The 19,214-nt window shown below is 35.7% G+C and overlaps 1 protein-coding gene across 1 annotated transcript in view; it reads left to right on the top strand.

Annotated features, from left to right (window-relative positions):
• Positions 1–2,149: 2,149 nt before the first annotated feature.
• LOC115229653 (metabotropic glutamate receptor 1-like) overlaps positions 2,150–19,214 on the top strand; it is a 19,144-nt gene continuing 2,079 nt past the window's right edge. The window contains exons 1-4 of the mRNA XM_029799973.2: positions 2,150–2,397; positions 2,825–3,023; positions 16,091–16,217; positions 18,054–18,951. Of these exons, the coding sequence (XP_029655833.1) occupies positions 2,165–2,397; positions 2,825–3,023; positions 16,091–16,217; positions 18,054–18,951 (1,457 nt within the window). The 5' untranslated portion in view covers positions 2,150–2,164. The remainder of the gene's footprint in view (positions 2,398–2,824; positions 3,024–16,090; positions 16,218–18,053; positions 18,952–19,214) is intronic.

Genomic DNA, 19,214 nt, shown 5'->3' with positions numbered 1-19,214 from the left:
CACACACACACACACACACACACACACACACACACACACACAGACACACACATACCTCTTTAGATCTCCACAAATGAACCAAATTCTTTATGTCTTGCCCGTTAGCAGTCTGACATTTACAAAACAATATCTATTTTTCACAGATAAATTCCTCGTTTTTCCTTCACCCCCTGTTTCTGTTTTTTTATAATCCTCAGTGCAGTAATTCCCTCCCTTCGTCTCACATCCTCCCAATCTCCCCGTTATATGTGTCTGTTTCTGTATACATATATACATTTATATATATATATGTGTACATGTATACATATATATATACATTCATACATTATATATATATATATATATATACGTATACACCACGTACGTATATATATAATATATATATATATATATATATATATTATATCTATATATATAGAGAGAGAGAGAGAGAGAGAGAGAGAGAGAGAGAGGGAGAGAAAGAGAAGAGATGCATATATGCCTATGTATCTGTATCTTTCTACCTACATATATCCCTGTGCATGTATATGCATATGTGTATGTTTGTGTGTGTACGTGTGTGTGTGTGTGTGTGTGTGTGTGCAAGCGTGTGTGTGTGTGTGTATTGTAGTAATTGTCTCATCTGAACCTCCTATTTCTTTCTCCATTTTTCTTTTTCTGCAAACAACCTTGTTGTCTTTATATCTTGACCTCCACCGCCATCGCCAACACCACCACCATCACCATCCACCACCATCGCCACAAGTACTAACACTACAACCGCCGTCACAACAAGAATAACAACAACCACCAGTAACACCACCACCACCATCACCACCACTGCCGCCAACACTACTTTTACTGCCACAACCATCACTACCTCTACTGGCACAACCATCACTACAATCACTACAATCAACGGAACCACCACCTTCACAACCACCGCCACTGCTATGACCCTCACCACAGACAATGCAATTGAATGCAGCCGCCATTTTAAAGTAGTTTCTTTGAAAACTTTCCGAAAATGCAGTGAAAGGAGTCTGCTGTAACGTGGTCAGTCAACCTGCTAGACATAGAAGTTTGCTTAAAACTGCACCTTCCCAGTGTAAATGTGGAAGGTCAGATGAAATAATGCAGTCACATACACTATGTCTAGACAAAAGGTGCGATGTAATTGAATGATTCGCTCAGAACTGAGCTGGGATTGAAACAACAACCACAAGAAGCACAACAACAACCACCACCACCAACCTGCATCCGGTAGCAGGTCTCTGGTTCGAGAGTTCCACAGATTTGAGGAGAGTGGAACCACACCTTAGCCATTATTTAATCCCCGTCCACGCTGAGCCGGAGTAGTCCCAGCTACGGGTTAACTAGGATATTGACAACTGGGAGTGAAGGACCCCGAATTCTCATTTGAACTTCCCCCTCGGAGAAACTATCTAGTAATCTCAACCGATGCTTTTGCTGTTGGTTTGAGAGTTCATTGCACTGAAAAGAGCAGGTTCAGTTCTGTTCAACGTTTTATCCATTCAAAACAAATTCTAGCACAGGAACTTCTCGGATTCTTGATTCTAGGAAATGCTCTAACTCGGGCACGAGTCGACATCCACTACATATATACAAACACACACACATTCATAAATGCGTGTGTGTATGTGTGTGTCAGAGAGAGCGATGGAGAGGGAGAGAGAGAAGGGAGTCTGAGGGAGTAGAATTCCGAAATAAAAACGTTTTTGGTATCTTTACCGACATTTCTTTAGCATTTCTACAGTCAAACGTCGCTGTAATTCAGTGATTAGTCCGTTTCACACTTTCAACAACGACGCTATAAGTAACATATAACTAACGACGTTATTTGCCTCTAAATGCTATATAAAATAAATAATAAATAAACAGGTTTTTATTCATCACAATAGCTTAACTTACTACCACCTCCATGTTTATCGGCATTTCGTCCGTCTTCACGTTCCGGGTTGAAATTCAACCGAGGTCGATTTTGACTTTCATCCTTTCGGGGTCGATAAATTAAGTACCAGTTACGCATGGGGTCGATGGAATCGACTGGTCGATTCCCCGAAAATTTCAAGCCTTGTGCTTTTAATATAAAGGATTATTATTGTTGTTGTTGCTGTTCTTATTGTTGTAATAATTATTTTTGTTACTTGTAGGTAAAGAAGTAATGGAAGATTTTGAGCAAGATCCGAAACTTGGTTTTGTGAGGAAGGCCGTGTACACCATGGCGTATGCCCTTCATGCCATGCAGCAGAACCTGTGTCATGGCAAACCTGGAATGTGTGAAGCGATGATAAACATCAAGGGTACCACATACTTCAAATATCTCATGAACACATCCTTTACCAGTTATTTTGGGGAGGAGGTGCACTTTGACGAGAGCGGTGACCCGCCAGGGAGGTGAGACGTCCTAACTCTTCCTTCCACTTATCGACCATGAAATCTATCTACCTATTTATCTATCTATCTACCTATCCGTCTTTGTTTCTTTCTTTCTGTCTGTACTTGTCTATCTATCAATCTTTCTTCTCTCTCTCTCTCTCTCTCTCTCTCTCTCTCTCTATCTATCTATCTATCTATCTATCTATCTATCTTCTCTCTATCAAGCTATTTATCGAGATATCTGTCTGTGTATCTCTCTGTCAGTCTATGTTTATTTGTACATCTATCGATTCATATGTATATATATATATATATATATATATATATATATAATATTATATATATAGAAAGGGAAATACGAGAGACGGCGAGGCCGATATGGAAAGAGAGATTTGTATATACGGTTCTCCATTAACACTTCCCTTTCTTTCTATTTTCTTTACAGATATGATATAATGAACTTCCAACAATTCGAAAGTGACGGTGAAGAAAATGCCACATATGCCTACGTGAAGGTAGGGTCCTGGAATAATGGCCGTCTTGAGATGAACGACAGTAATATCTTCTGGCCTTCCGTTGGTCGAGGAATCACCAAAGTTATCGAATCAGTGTGCAGTAAACCGTGTCAGAAAGGTTTCATCAAGGTTAGATTAAAACGAATATGATTGATTTCATTCTATATGTTTCCAGTTATGTTTCTCTATCTATCTATCTATCTATCTATCTATCTATCTATCTATCTATCTATCTATCTATCTATCTATCTATCTATCTATCTAATATATCTATCTATCTATCTATTTGTCTGTCTGTCTGTCTGTTTCTCTGTCTATACCTATATCTATATTTATTTTGTGTGGTGCACAGATATATATATGTGTGTGTGTGTATGAGTGAGAGCGTGTTTATATATATATATATATATATAGATATATATATATATATATACATACTAAAGGCGGTGCCCCAGCATGGCCGCAGTCAAATGACTGAAACAAGTAAAAGAGTAAAGAGTAAAGAGTATCTGTATGTATATATATATTATATATATATATATATATATTATATTATATTATTATTATTATTATTATTATTATTAATTATAGAGACATACCGCGTTCTGTTCTTGAGCAAGGCACTTCATTTCACGTTGCTCCAGTTCACTCAGCTGTAGAAATGAATTGTGACGTCACTGGTGCCAAGCTGTATCGGCCCCTTTGCTTTTCCCTTGGATAACATGAGTGGCATGGTGAGGGGAAGCTGGTGTGCATGGCGGACTGCTGGTCTTCCATAGACAACCTTGTCCGGACTTGTGCCTCGGAGGGGAGCTTTCTAGGTGCCATCCCATTGTTATTTGTAACCGAAAGGGCACTTTTAACCGTCTACCTTTACCCTAATATGTATTTGGGATTTATGTATCTTAAGATGAAACTTCACTTGAATGTGACTCAAAGTTTTACCTTTTATCGTTTCTCGGGCAACAAAATGCGATGTATATTTCGATTTTATATTCATATAAGAAATAACAATCACGAAATCTGTGACAACCTTAACAATAACTTGTAGTATGTCACAGAATTTCAGAAGGTAATTCGATGTTGTAAACATTTCGAAATATTTCAATAAAAGAATTCTGTTTCCTAGCGTGAAAAACAATAAATGTAAGAAGGTAATTTTACAGGAAGAAAAGAAAGGAAAAACGGTGAAATTATCGAGTAATAAGACCCATAACTACCTCACCAAGGAAACAAAGAGAAAAAAGGGTGGAGGGGTATATCAGGTTATATACCTCAAGATGATGTTAAGAAAAGAAATTTATTATTTGTTTTCGGCGTATATTAGTGTAATAAGAGGTTGTCCATCGTGCAATTTTAATAATATTTTAATAATATTCCTTCTTTTGGAGACAAAAACATATTAACTTTGTTCAGCTGTTTTATGTTAGAATTGTTATGAAACAATATCTTCTCTTTCTCGAAAATACAATGATTTTATCCACCGTTAGTCTGAACATAAACTTTGTATGTTCTAATATCTTTTAAATAATTGTACTTCATCAGATGTTGTTATTTCGTAATGAATAGATATAATTCGATAGACTTATATCAGAATATCTTTGAGGATTTCTGAAAGTACGTTAGCGCTGTTTGAATCTTGAGTTAAAAGGTTTCCTACTCAACCGATTTCATAAGGAACCAAATGTAAACACTTACCGCCAATAACGCTTTCATTTCAAACGATAAATTATTTAATAAACAATTTACTGGTTTTAATAATTACACGACGGGAAAAATGGGGTTTAGATAAATATTTAAGAGTTTTACTGTTAATATGTACTGTTTCTAAGGCGACGAGGTGGTAGGGTCATTAGCAGCTCGCCGGTCAAAATGGTCAGCAGTATTTCATCCATTTATAGGTTCAGAGTTTATATTTCCCAAGTTCCACATCGCCTTTTATCCTCTCGGGGTCGAAGTAATCGTCTTAGCCTCCATCAATCCCCGAAATTGCCGGCCTTGTGCTAAAATTTGAAACTACAATAATAATAATAATAATAATAATAATAATGATGATGATGATGATGATGATGATGCAAGTACCAGGCAGCGGCTGTCATGGCTTATCTTATCTGGTTGGAAGTGTTATCGTGTACATTGTTTTGCCACAGCAAATATTCTGCTCAATATCACAGATCTGCTTGTCAGTTGTTTGACCGTAACTATTTGAGCATGTCCCTTGGTTGTTGACGATATAGGCATCTCTGATCATCAAAAGGAAGGGTGGGGGAGCATCGTAGCCATATGTTGAGGGGAATTCTTTGAGATTTGAATAATTCACCTCTGGAAATATGGGTGTTTTGTTCGTCACTCTTAAACAAACCTTATTCAGAGACCTTTGGAACGAGATGGAAACATGGGTGGTTCGTTCAACATCCTTAAACAATCCTTATTGAGGGACCTTTTGAGCGGGATGGGCTACTCTACTCGAAGACATTTCTAACTGGGCCCCACCTGCAAGGTCATGCGCTGTTTATCTTGATATGAGGTCACCATGTCGCGCAAATATGGTTGTGATGCATGTTCCTGATGTACCCTTATCAGACGGATAATCATGATGGGTATACTGGGCTTCGTATATTTTACCCCAGTGTCACTTTGATGGCATGCACTGCTCTCTCACTCAATAATAATAATAATAATAATAATAATAATAACAATAACAATAACAATAAAATGGTGTAGACCCAAAGTGCCGATACTGCAACGATGGGATTGAAACAGTGGACCACCTAATCTCTAGGTGTTAGGTTTTAGCACCTGTAGAGTACAAATCAAGACATGACAAAGTTGGCCAATATCTACATTAGATAAAGTGCCGGCATTATAAAATCAAAACTGCTGACAAATGGTACAAGTACCACCATGAGGCTGTAACTGAAGGAGAAAATGTAACAATTCTTTGAGACTTCCCATTATGTACAGACCGGACCATCAAAGAAAATAAACCAGATATTGTTGTGAAAAACCAAAACAATAAAGTCTGTTTATTGATTGACATGAGGAGCATACCCTGTGACCATAATATCTCTGCAAAAGAATTTGATAAGCTCAGAAAATATAAAGATTTGCTCTTCGAAATCAAAAAAAGTGGCATCCCAAGACGGTTACAATACCAGTGATTGTAGGAGCACTTGGAATGATCAAAAAAGAACTGAAAATTATTTAAGAATGATCCCTGGCTTACCATCCATGCAGGAAATGAAAAAGGTTGTCTTAACTGGCACGTCACACGTACTGAGAAGAGCATTGTCGCTGTGAATTTTCTTTCCTTTTCCCGCCTTTATTTTCTTTGTTTAATTTCTAATTTTTTATTTTTCCCTTTTTTCTTTCTGACTTTCTTCCCCGTTTTCTCTATCACATGACTTTGCAAATGAATACTCTGGTGTGTCTATTTTAATGGCCTATTACTGTATACAGTGCGTTTCTCTGCCCTAGGTGTCAGGAAGACACTCGGCAAGGAATGGAAACAGAATTGAAAGAAAATAATAATAATAATAATAATAATAATAATAATAATAATAATAATAATAATAATAATAATAATAATAATAATAATAATCAGTTGAGGTTAAGCAGTTGTGGTCGCTGTAAAAGGTGGTAGTTGTACCAATAATTGTCGGAGCCCTGGAAACAGTGAGTAAAAATCTTGAGAAGTACATGGAACAAATAGGGGCTGTAATAAGGGTGGAGCACCTGCAGAAAACAGCACTGATTGGAACCGCTCGAATACTCCGGATGGTGCTCAAAAAATAAGGGCTGTTACCTTAGTTCATGGGGAGTGAGCAGGTGGCAACGCAGTACATCTCCAGCGTTAGAAGCTGTGCAAAGATAATAATAATAATAATAATAATAATAATAATAATAATAATAATAATTATTATTATTATTATTATTATTATTATTATTATTATTATTATTATTATTATTATTATTATTATTATTATTATTATTATCATTATTATTATTATCATCAAAGCAATTAATTATAACATCAAACCATTGTGCTCCAACCCTTAATTATAACAGACATGTTTTGTTTAAGGTACATATATCAGATGAAATACTGCATAAATCTATACTGACACTTTCCACTAAATTATTATAATGCCAGTGAATAGTTTGAAGCTAAATTCTTGAATGGAATTTTTCATGTAGCTATAAATTGGTAGTTATTGATTTATTTCTATACCTAAAACCATATCTAAGAAAGCTAAGTAATTCTAAATTTTTATCAATAATAATCATTAGGTGTAAGACTTTAAATAAACCAAAGATATTTTATTTCTAAAACTGGCTGGTTGATAGACATTATATTACGTTTAATAGTGCGCCCATCATCTCAATAAAAACCACTTGGTAAATTATGATTGTTGTTATTTAATAAATGTAAAATATCAAAAATGTAAAATATAAGAACAAATTTCCGCAGAATATAGGCTAGAAATGCTACATTGAAAGAATTAATATCATTCTTCTAAACCTATCGATCATTAGCGAAAGAAAGCAACGATCTTGCATTCCTGATTACTTTAATCTCAGAATCAGTGAGAGAAATATAATTCTTGGCGAAAATTAATGCTTTTTGGAGCAAAGATTTAGTTATCGAAGGATAAAAGCCGATGATGTCAAGTTGTATAAATATAGAGAGATGCTTGTTACTAATGCTGTTGAAGCAATTAATTACTGAAGTATTGTTATCCAATAATAGTGAATTGGTTGTTTGTCTAATTATAAGAATAATGGAATCCATGATACTTTTACTTACTATATATACGTGCTTATGACTGGAGTTATAAAACTATTTATAAATATAATAATATATAATATATATATTATATATATATATAATATATATTATATAATATATATATATATATATATAGATATATATAATATATACATATATATAATGTATGCACACACACGAACGCACGCATGCGCACGTACACACACGAGTTCGAATAATACACAAGATTCAAAGTTTTCAAAACAAGTAGATTTTATTAGATTATTTAAGGAAGCTCAAATTAACGATAAATCCTAAGCAGCGGACGGACACACACACACACACTCACACACACACACACACAACACATACACACACACACACTCACACACACACACTCACACACACACACATGCATATACATACACGTACGCACACACACACACAAATGTCGAATCACCAGGCAAAGAATTTCACAGAATAAAACAACCGCAAAGAATATTCAAATAGAAATGTAGACGAAGCCACGATGGACAGAAATACAACAAATGCATAAAGCCCTACTCCAACTAGAAATGCATCAAGTTCACGCAAAGTGTATGACAGGAACCAAGTGCCCGGTGCAGAAGAACCCATAATCAAAAACTTCATAAAGTGAAGAACAAAATGCTTCACCTCAAACCAGAAGCTGATAGAAATGAGATATTACAAAAAGGCGGCGAGTTGGCGGAGTCAGCGTTATTTCATCCGTCCTTACGTTCTGAGATCAAATTCCGCTGAGGTTGACCTTTGTGTGTTCTTTTTTTTTACTTTCATCGTTTCGGGGTTGATAAAATTAGTACCAGTTTAGTACTGGGGGCTGATGTAATCGGCTTGCCTCCTCACTCGAAGTTGCTGCCCTAGTGTTAAATTATGAGACCAATAATATAAGACATTAAATTCCAGAACCTGCTTATTGCTAACACATTACAAACATGTAAACCCGAAATCAAATTCCAAATGGCCAATGCTATTTATATACTGAACTGTAATTGCGATTGCTGAAAACTATACGATTCTGTTACATTATCCGTACGAGCACATCACCCGCCCCAAGGATCATGATGCATTTACAATGCGCAGAGCTAAAGAGCAAAACATTCACAGGCAATACATCAATTCTATTCAAGATTCCCCCAAAATAGGCGATTAAATATGAAAGCAATATTTATATCATAACACGGAGTTATGATAAACGTAGATATTATACACGCATCACGAACAGGTTACGCACGTGATTGATGCTGGGGCAGTTCGGCGGCCAAAATACGCGCCTGATGACGCAGATGTCCAACGGTGAAACTCTGGCTTGACAAAGTCTGAATAAATAAAAAAACCACCGTCTGCAAAAAGGATGCAGAACGGAAGCGGACACCACTTTTTATCCAGATGAGGATACTGAGCCAGTCTGGATGTGTCGATAAAAATAAGTCTAGGGACTTTTGTTCCAAAATACTGCCAAGGTTTTAAATAGAAATACGAAATCATAAAATAAAATACAAGATTAAACAGGAACATAGTCGTGTTTTAATATAATATGTTTGAAAGAAAGCTGTTGTGTTTATACAAACACATACGTAAACACGTGTGTATATATTGGCGATGTTTAAATATTTCAGTGAAAGACAGACATACAGAAACAGACGACAATGGTTCAGAGGCACACACAACCACACACACACACACACACAACCACACACGTACACACACACACACACACGTACACACGTACACACACACATACAGAGTAACTGTTTAGATACATGAACATACATAAATACAAGGCCAACAAACAAACAACTAGTGTAAACAGTAGCAAATACACATGCATACATACACACATCTGGTAGCCATGGCCAACGAACATCTATACATAGTGTGAATAGTAGAAAATACATACATGCACACACACACACACACACGCACAACACACACACACACAGACTAGCCTTTTAGATACTCATACATACAAAGACCACCTAATAAATACACACGTACATACACATACGTACGTATGCACACAGTAGCCATTTCGATATACACATAGACATATACAAAGAGCAGCAGACGCACAGACAGCAGAGAGAGCATCCGAGCGGCAGCGCTTTCGGCATCGTCATGGCTTTTATCCGCTGAGTAAATACATCGGAAAACGTTATTTAAAAGTTTCTGTTTTTATATTCACAGAATAAACACCTCACATTTCATGATATAATTAATGATATAATTAAATTCAAAATATAGTTCATAAATGTAATGTGTGCATGTGTGTATGTGTGTGTGTGTGTGCGTGTGTTTGTGTATGTGTGTGTTCATGTGTTTGTGTGTGTGTGTGTTTTATGTCTGCGAATGTGTGTGTTTATGTGCGTTTTGTGTGTGTGTGTGTGTGTGTGTATTTGTATATATGCGCGCGCGCCTTGTCGGTAGATGTATAAAAAAAAATGGTATTTCTTACTATACACACAGAGTGGAAAATAATCGATAAGGCTATCATCGAATTCTAGAATCAAAGATTACTTTATGTTTGTATTCTGATAATATTGGACGAAAAAGATAAATTTAATAGCGAGGGAAGAATAAACAAAATGGCGTCCACACAAGTTACTGATCCGGTGAATACAATGCACTTTCAAAAGCAAGGTTTCTCATCTTTGCAGGTCACATTTTGCATCTGTCCGTTCTTCTACATCTAAAGACTGCAATGTCACAGATACCTGGGGAACAGGAAAAGCGGCTTCCCATCCTGACCCCCTTCACCCCGATTCCCAATCCTTCCTCCAAAAAGACGAAAAATACCAGTCTTCTGAAAACGCCATTCCAAAAAGTTTTTTCCCAAACCTCAACTGGCGGTTGGTTAAGATTCTCACCGACGCTCATGCTACGGTCATGGAGACTAGCAAAAACATGAGCAACTTTTTTTTTTTTCAGACCAAATCATTAACAGAAAAATTATGCAAATGTTTCCGTTAACTAATTTTTTTTCACGCATGCGTATTAATGTCTTCAACATTTCACATGTTTATAGTTTTCCTGTGTCTGAAGTAATTTTCCACTTTTATTTGTTTCCCCCTCATTTGTATTCCAAATCAAAGTTCTTTCATATTTAGTATGGTGTAGTTGTTTGTAGTTTGACAAAGTGTTTACATAGTTGTTTGTGTGGGGGAGATGGGGTGGGGGTGGAGAAGTGGAGAGAGAAGAAGCGGGGACCACTAAGACAAGCAAAATGGCGTGCTAGGCAAACATCAAAACAAACAGAAATTCGGCAATAACCAAAGAAAATGGTAAAACAAACGACAACAATGCAGCTATTATTATTATATTATTATTATTATTATTATTATTATTATTATTATTATTATTATTATTATTGCTATTTTATTGTTGTTGTGATCATCATCATTACTATGATCATTATAATTGTTATCACTACCACCAACACCACCACTGCCATCGTCATCATCATCATCATTATCATTTTGACTGAAACAAAAGTGAAGACAATATTTTGTGAAAATATTAAAAAAAATGGTCTAAAACAAGAAGAAGAAAACTATGAAAGTTGAATAAATTTATCAAAATTCCCAACCTTCCGTCCTTGCCCCCCACTCCTCTCCTCCGAAAGAAAAACAAAAATCAATGAAAATTGAGGGAAAGAATAAGATTGGGCAGTTTCGGTTGTTAGCTGAGATTCGGCCAGATCAGATATGAGCTTCAGACCGATTTTACCATAATTCTCTCTAGTTGCTAGGCAACAAGATGTAGAAAGTAGAAAAAATAGAAGCGGGAATGAGTGTATGAATGTATATACATTTACATATACATACATACATATATATATACACGTGCTTAAATATATATATATATATATATATATATATATATTATATATGTGTGTGTGTGTGTGTGTGTGTTGTGTGGTGGTGTGTACATGTGTGTGTGTATATATATATGCATGCATGTGCATATATATATATATATATATATATATATTATATATATATATATATACACATAGATAATATACTACATACATGTGAATGTATATATATATATATATATATATATTATATATATATATATTATATATCTGTGTGTGTGTGTGTGTGTGTGTGTGTGTGTGCATCATATGAAACAGAATGCAAAGACGCTGGTGGTGATCTACATCTTCAAGACTTGTATCATTTATAGAAAGCGACAAAAAGAATACAGTAAAATTGCCGCAGGAAGTAGAATATCCAACGTTTCGGGCAGAGTCTTTCTTCAACGTAAAAACAACAGAAGGACAAATAAACTTAATATCCTCTGTTTGAGCGTGAGGTGCTAGACTCATTCTATTTTTCAAGGGCCCCGAGACATGTGGGATGATGACAGGAGAAAATTACGCCCAGGCAGGAAAGGGGAGATAACAATGATTGTTTTAGCTTTAAATGATTATATAACAACTGACAAATAAGAATGGGAAAGGAATGTGAGGCAGGCGATATGGTTTGTCATAGAACACTAAAGCAATCTTCGTCCTTTTGACGGATGAATCTAGTGTAGGCTCAACGACTTCTAGCAATAGCACGGCCCCCTCAAACGTTCCGGGTTCGTGCTCGGCGTCTTTGGAAGACCACTGGGAGAGAGACACCCCTTAACTTTTGTTAAAGCCTGTCTCTAGAACCGGCTTCGAACCCCGACTACGTCTTCTCCGATGACCAGTGGGGACTTGGTCATCGAACCCCCTGCGACAGTCGACATTCGAGCGCAAGATGAACTGCTACGGATCACCCTTCCCCAATGTGTGAATGCATGTGACCGGTGACTTGTGACATGTGAATGCATGTGACATATGAATGCTTGTGACCAGGTGACTTGTGACATGTGACATCTTAATTTGTATTCTCACTGAAGCTTCGAACATAATCTCTACACGTTAACAGCGCCTACCTTCGGATGTGGTCGACAGTGGTGAAGGTCATGGTGCGGTCGTTGGTCGGAGCCGTCGTAAGTAGTAACTGAAACAATAAAGAGGTAAAACGAAGGCGAGAAAATAAAATTCTAAACCATGAAAGTACAAAAATCATGAGGATGTATTTTCATGTAGCTTTCATTACTCGACAGAGTGCATAGTTCGAAGATGAAGGAACCTGTCCAGGCTGAACCGCTACTTCTCTGCACTGAAAGATCACAGCTGCGTTACTACAAACGTTATTATTATTATTATTATTATCATTCAGTAGTTTTATTTTTATAGCGTGCTTTCACTTCACTACCGAGCGCAGCTCTGTGTGCCTTGGGTATGTGCTGTGATTTGTTGTGATGCTCTGATGGTTATTGTATGGAAAGTGTTCTGCGTAGGATGTGTGCAGTGCCTAGTAGTGCAATTTTATGTATGTTATATGTGTTTGTAAGTCCTGGTGTGTTTGTTATGTATTTGTCTGAATATTTTATCATGCCTAATGCACCTACTATGATAGAATTGTTTTCTGTTTTCAGGTTCCACATTCTAGTTACCTCTATTTCAAGGTCTTTGTATTTGAGAGTTTCTCCTTTCTTTTGAGACACGTTGTCATCTGCCGGTATTGATACATCAATTAGAAAGCATTTTTTTCTTCATGATCTCTGACAACTATATCTTGTCTGTTGGCCTTAATTTCTCTATCTGTGTTAGGTTATTATTATTATTATTATTATTATTATTATTATTATTATTATAGGGCAACGAGCTGGCAGAATCGTTAGCACGCCGGACAGAATGCATAGCGGTATTTCGACCGTCACTATGTTCTGTGTTCAAATTCCGCTGAGGTCGACTTTGCCTTTCATCCCTTCGAGGTCGATAAATTAAGTATCAGTTGAGTACTTAATTTAAATATAACAAAAAAATGGTATAAAACAAGAAAACTATAAAAGTCGAATAAATTTATCAACATTACAATCCTTCCGTCCTTGCCTCCCACTCCTCTGAAAGGAGAGGATTGCAAGACTGATATTCTTCAAGCTGAGTGAACTGGCAGAAGACCCGAGGGGAGAGCAATAATGAGATAATGTCCAAAGCCACAGTTGGCCACGCTTGGGAATTCAGCTGGAAATTCTAATGACTCGGTGTGTTGGGGGTGGAGGTACTTAATTTATCGATACCGAAAGGATGAAGGGCAAAGTCGACCTCGACGGAATTTGAACTCAGAACGTAAAGACAGACGAAATACCGCTAAGCATTTCGCCCCGTGTTCTAACGCTTCTGCCAGCTCCTCGCCGCTTTTGACTTTCATTTATTGGTATTACACTTTGTACTCGTCTTACGCTTAAATTCTTAAGTATACTTTTACTGAGTTCTAAAAACTCGTTAATATGTATCACTCTGCCTGTCAAAATCAGGAGTGTGTGCGTGAGTATGTGTGAGAGTGTGTGTGCGTGAGTGTGTGTGTGTGTGTGCGTGTGTGTGTGCACAGGGAGAGAGAGAGAGAGTGGGGGATGGTAAAAAGCAAATATTTCAGTTTTTCATAACTTCAATATAAATTCTACAGTCGTATCAGCGACTAAACTACATACATCATCATTCATAGAATTAATTAATTAGTTAATTAATATACATCAATACATAATTAATTACTTTAAATATGATGATTAAACCACATCATTTATTCTAAATGTATTGTATTGGATATTGGATTTATCTGATTTACATATATTCAAATTAATGACAAATTATGGTTATTTCGTTGGATATAGCTTAATAATTGAGCTCTTAACTACACTGGATATATTTTATAGTATTTAAACATTAACTCAATGCATATACCCACACACACACACATACACACACACACACACCACACACACACACACACTTTCTCTTTCTCTCTCTATTACAAACATGCCGTCTTCAAGATGGCGTATATAGTCGTAATATTGATTTCATAACGCGTGATTAATTAGCGAATATACTGCTATTATAGATATCTATTATATATGAACTAATAGTAATTGATAACATTTTTCTTCGACAGAATTATAAACAATAATTATCTATAACACTTTCGCGTAAAGAATTACTATACCATTTATTCATAACTCTCTTTTTTGTCATGCGACATATTGAACGGAGGAGAGTTTTTACGTGACCTTCTCGCGCCACTGCCAGACAGGCTTTATATGTAAATATGATGACTAATCTATTTGTGTGTTAATGGATAGCGTTTTGAGACACATTCTTACTTTTTAAAACGAAATAATTTATAAAGAAATTGATGAAACTCCAATATACATGCATGGTTAAAGCAGTAAGTCGGCTGCTAGGTTAGGAGGGAAGATATGTACACAGAGAGAGAAAGAAAGGAGAAAAACGAAGGGAAGGATATGTAAAGTGAGATAGTGGGGAGGACAAGAAAGGATAAACGAATGAAAAGCATTGAATGGGATGTATGTATGTATGTATATATATATATAAGACTTTTTTGCGTAATAAGATAAAAAAACAAGGCTGTATAGATATTAGAGCATTTATAGACAGGTCTTACAGCTGTTTCTAGAATAGTAATTAATAATATCCCTTCGGACCTATTTATAAATGCTGTAATATCTATACAGCCTTGGTTTTTAATTTCATTACGCAAAAAATTCTTATATACACACGGTGACATAGAACCAACGTTCGCAATATTACCGAATCTGGAACTTACTATGGTCTGTCTATAGCACTTATTCAGCATTACCTGACACCTTTGGGTCTCAATGACACCATTATCTCCTCATATATATATATTATATATATATTATATATATATATATATATATATATATTATTATTGTTATTTTAATTAATATTTCTATTATATGAAATTTTCTAGATGGTGTAATTTAATTGTTCATTTTGACTTGATAAAAGGTGGTTTTTTTCTAATTTATATATATATATTATATATATATATATATATATATATATATATATAGATATATATATATATATATACTATATATATATATATATATATATATTATATATATATATATAATATACATATATATATATATAGTATATATTATATGAAATTTTCTAGATGGTGTAATTTAATTGTTCATTTTGACTTGATAAAAGGTGGTTTTTTCTAATTTATATATATAATAATATATATATATCGATATATATATATATATATTATATATATTTTGTGAAATTTGATTTAGTATTTCTAAATGATTTTTTCCCTGTAAGTTAGAATAATATTCCCTCTCAATATAATAATAATCACTATATATATATTATATATATATATATATATAATATATGATATATATACATATATATATCTATATATACTAATATAATATATATATATATATATATAATATAGTTGGTGTGTGTGTGTGTGTGGTTTGTTTGAATCACGTGGTTTGTCTGTTTCAGAAAACCCATGCGGGAAGAACGACCTGCTGCTGGACTTGTACTCAATGTGAACCGAACGAAATACTTCTGGATGAATCTCGTTGCAAAGCCTGTAGTAAAGGCTGGTGGCCAAACACTAACCTCACAGGTAGGTGCTGCCCCCTAGCGAAACATTTTATCCTCAAACTTTCATTATTTTTGATTCTCTTTCATCATTTCTACATTTTACAATCTTCCTTCGGCCTATGAATAAATGTCAGCTATTTCTTTAGCAACAGTGAGGTAGAGAGATAGACATATGCAAATAGGTAGACATAAATAGATAGACAGAGAGAGAGAGAGAGAGAAGAAAGAGAGAGAGAGAGAGAGAGAGAGAGAGATGGATAGATAGACAGACAGACAGACAAACAGACAGGTAGATAGATAGATAGATAGATAAAGTAGAAAGACAGACAGACAAATGGATATATAGACAGACGGACACACAAACAGACAGACATGTAGATAGAGAGATACGCAGAGAGGCAGATGGATAGATAGACAGACAGACAGACAGACAAACAAGGTTGTTAGTTAAATAGATAGATAGATAAGTAGAAAGACAGACAGACAGACAGACAGACAAATGGATAGACAGATAGACAGACGGACAGACAAACAGACAGGTAGGTAAGATAATAGATAGATTGATAGATAAGTAGAAAGACAGACAGACATATTGACAGATAAACAGACAGGTAGTTGGTTAGATAGACAGATAGATAGATAGATAGATAGATAGATAGATAGATAGATAGATAGATAGATAGATAGATACATAGATAGATATATAGATAGATAGATAGATAGATAGATAGATAGATAGAATAGATAGATAATAGATAGATAGATAGTAGTATATAGATGGATGGATAGATAGATATAGATAGATAGATAGATAGATAGATAGATAGATAGATAGATAGATAGATAGATAGATAGATAGATAGATAGAGAAACAGGAAAAAGGCAGAATAAAGAATATAGCATTTTTATGCGGTCGAAATAGGGGCCAAATGTCTCCCACCTCAAAGCTCTGTTTTATACCTGTATAGCTCTTTATATGCATAACTCAATGAAAGAGTTGGACCTGCTAAACATAGCAGCTGAATCTTCCTTAAATAGCCCTAAACCCTCTAACAAACGCTATTTTCATTTATTTATTTAATGCTGCCTTAGCTACAATATTTCTGGGTAAATGGTGAGTGGCTTATAACTGAAATATTTTCCTCATATGACTGATTCGTGAGCACTGACCTGGGGTTAAACAAGGATTAGGTAAACTATCTATCTATCTATTGGTAAAAGTGTGTAAAAGTTTTACATTAGGGTATACACCTTGTAGTATTCCGCTTAAAGCTCGTTCTCAGTATTCGGCTAGCTGATGTCATCAACAGTATGGAGAGTATGGAGGTAAATGCCTCTGTATTTTCTTCAGGAATTCCTTTGTGTGCGTAGAGTGTAGGGAATAATAGTCTCGTGAATTCAATTTTCTTTCTCTCATACATACATTCACGCATTCATCGAAAAAAGATGCACATTCCTGTATTCGTTTATTCTTTTAAAGTCGTTTTCTCTTTGTCTCTTTGCTTTAATCCTCTTCTTCAAACACTCATACCTCTAAATCGACGAGCCTTATCACGATCATACATATGTATGTATATATATTATATATATATAATATATAATATATATATATATATATATATATATTTATCTCCTTGTTTTTTCTGTGTCCCTTTCTGTCGAAGAGCGTAGGCTCGAAACGTAAAAGACTTTTTCTATTCCTGAGCGCCATACTAATACATCTGTTTGTTTTGTACACCACCTGTCTTCGTCTTTTGTTTATTTTCGTAAACTTTCCCTTTATATACATACATACACACACACGCACACACACACATAGCCATTTTAGTCCTATATCTCTCTGCTTGTCTCTTTGCAGCCTGCCGCATGATAAGAATCGAACACATGAGCTGGCACTTCACGGAGGCTATCATCGCCATTGCTATGGCCTGCATCGGAATCTTAACGACCTGTTTCGTCGGTGTAGTATTCATCCGTTACAACGACACCCCAGTAGTGAAGGCATCCACCCGAGAACTCAGTTATATTATACTGGGTGGGATTATCTTTGCACTGACCTCAAACTTTGTGCTAGTTGCCAAACCGACAATCGTCAGCTGTTATTTCACACGCATCATACCCGGCCTATCTTTCGCCTGTATTTACGGAGCCCTAGTCACGAAAACCAACCGAATTGCCCGCATTTTAGAAGGCAGCAAAAAAATAATGACCAAGAAACCCCGTTTCATGAGTGCTTCGGCTCAGGTTGTTATCACATGTCTGTTAATTGGAATCGAATCAACTATTATAACAGTAATGCTGGTTATTGAACCGGCTGACTCTACATTTTACTATCCAACCGAAAAACGCGTCATCCTTCTCTGTAATACCAGTCCCGCTGGCACAATAGTACCTCTAGGATTCGATCTGTTTTTAATAATGATGTGTACGTTATACGCCGTAAAGACTCGTAACTTGCCGGAAAACTTCAACGAAGCCAAATTCATTGGATTTACAATGTATACGACTTGTGTGATCTGGCTTGGTTTCTTGCCCATTTATTTCGAGAGTGAGAGCAAAGTATTCACCATGTGTGTGTCCGTCAGTCTTTCAGCAATTGTCGCCCTTGTGCTGCTCTTCTTCCCCAAAGTCTACATCATCATCTACTGCCCGGAGAAAAACACGCGCAGTGCGTTCACAACGTCTAAAGATGTCAGATGTCATATTGGAAACACGGGTAGATCCTTTAGTTCGAGTGACAGCCTCGATGGCTACAGGTTGGTATCGTATAGCATATACATTTATGTGTGCGGGTACATGGCTGCGTTTATGTTTGCGTCTATGTCCATATGTATATGTATATATATATATATGTATATATATATATATATATATATATATATATGTATGTGTGTGTGTGTGTGTGTGTGTGTGTGTGTGTGTGTGTGTGTGTGTGTATGTGAGTGTACGTATGTCATGTGTGTGGTTGTGCGTGTGGTGTTCGTAACTATGTATGTATATATACATATATATATATTTA

This window comes from Octopus sinensis, unplaced genomic scaffold (genome assembly GCF_006345805.1).
Source record: "Octopus sinensis unplaced genomic scaffold, ASM634580v1 Contig13376, whole genome shotgun sequence".
In the NCBI taxonomy this organism is placed as follows: Eukaryota; Metazoa; Mollusca; class Cephalopoda; order Octopoda; family Octopodidae; genus Octopus; species Octopus sinensis.
Note: the sequence above shows the minus strand (reverse complement) of the source record. Positions and strands in the feature narration are given on the sequence as shown.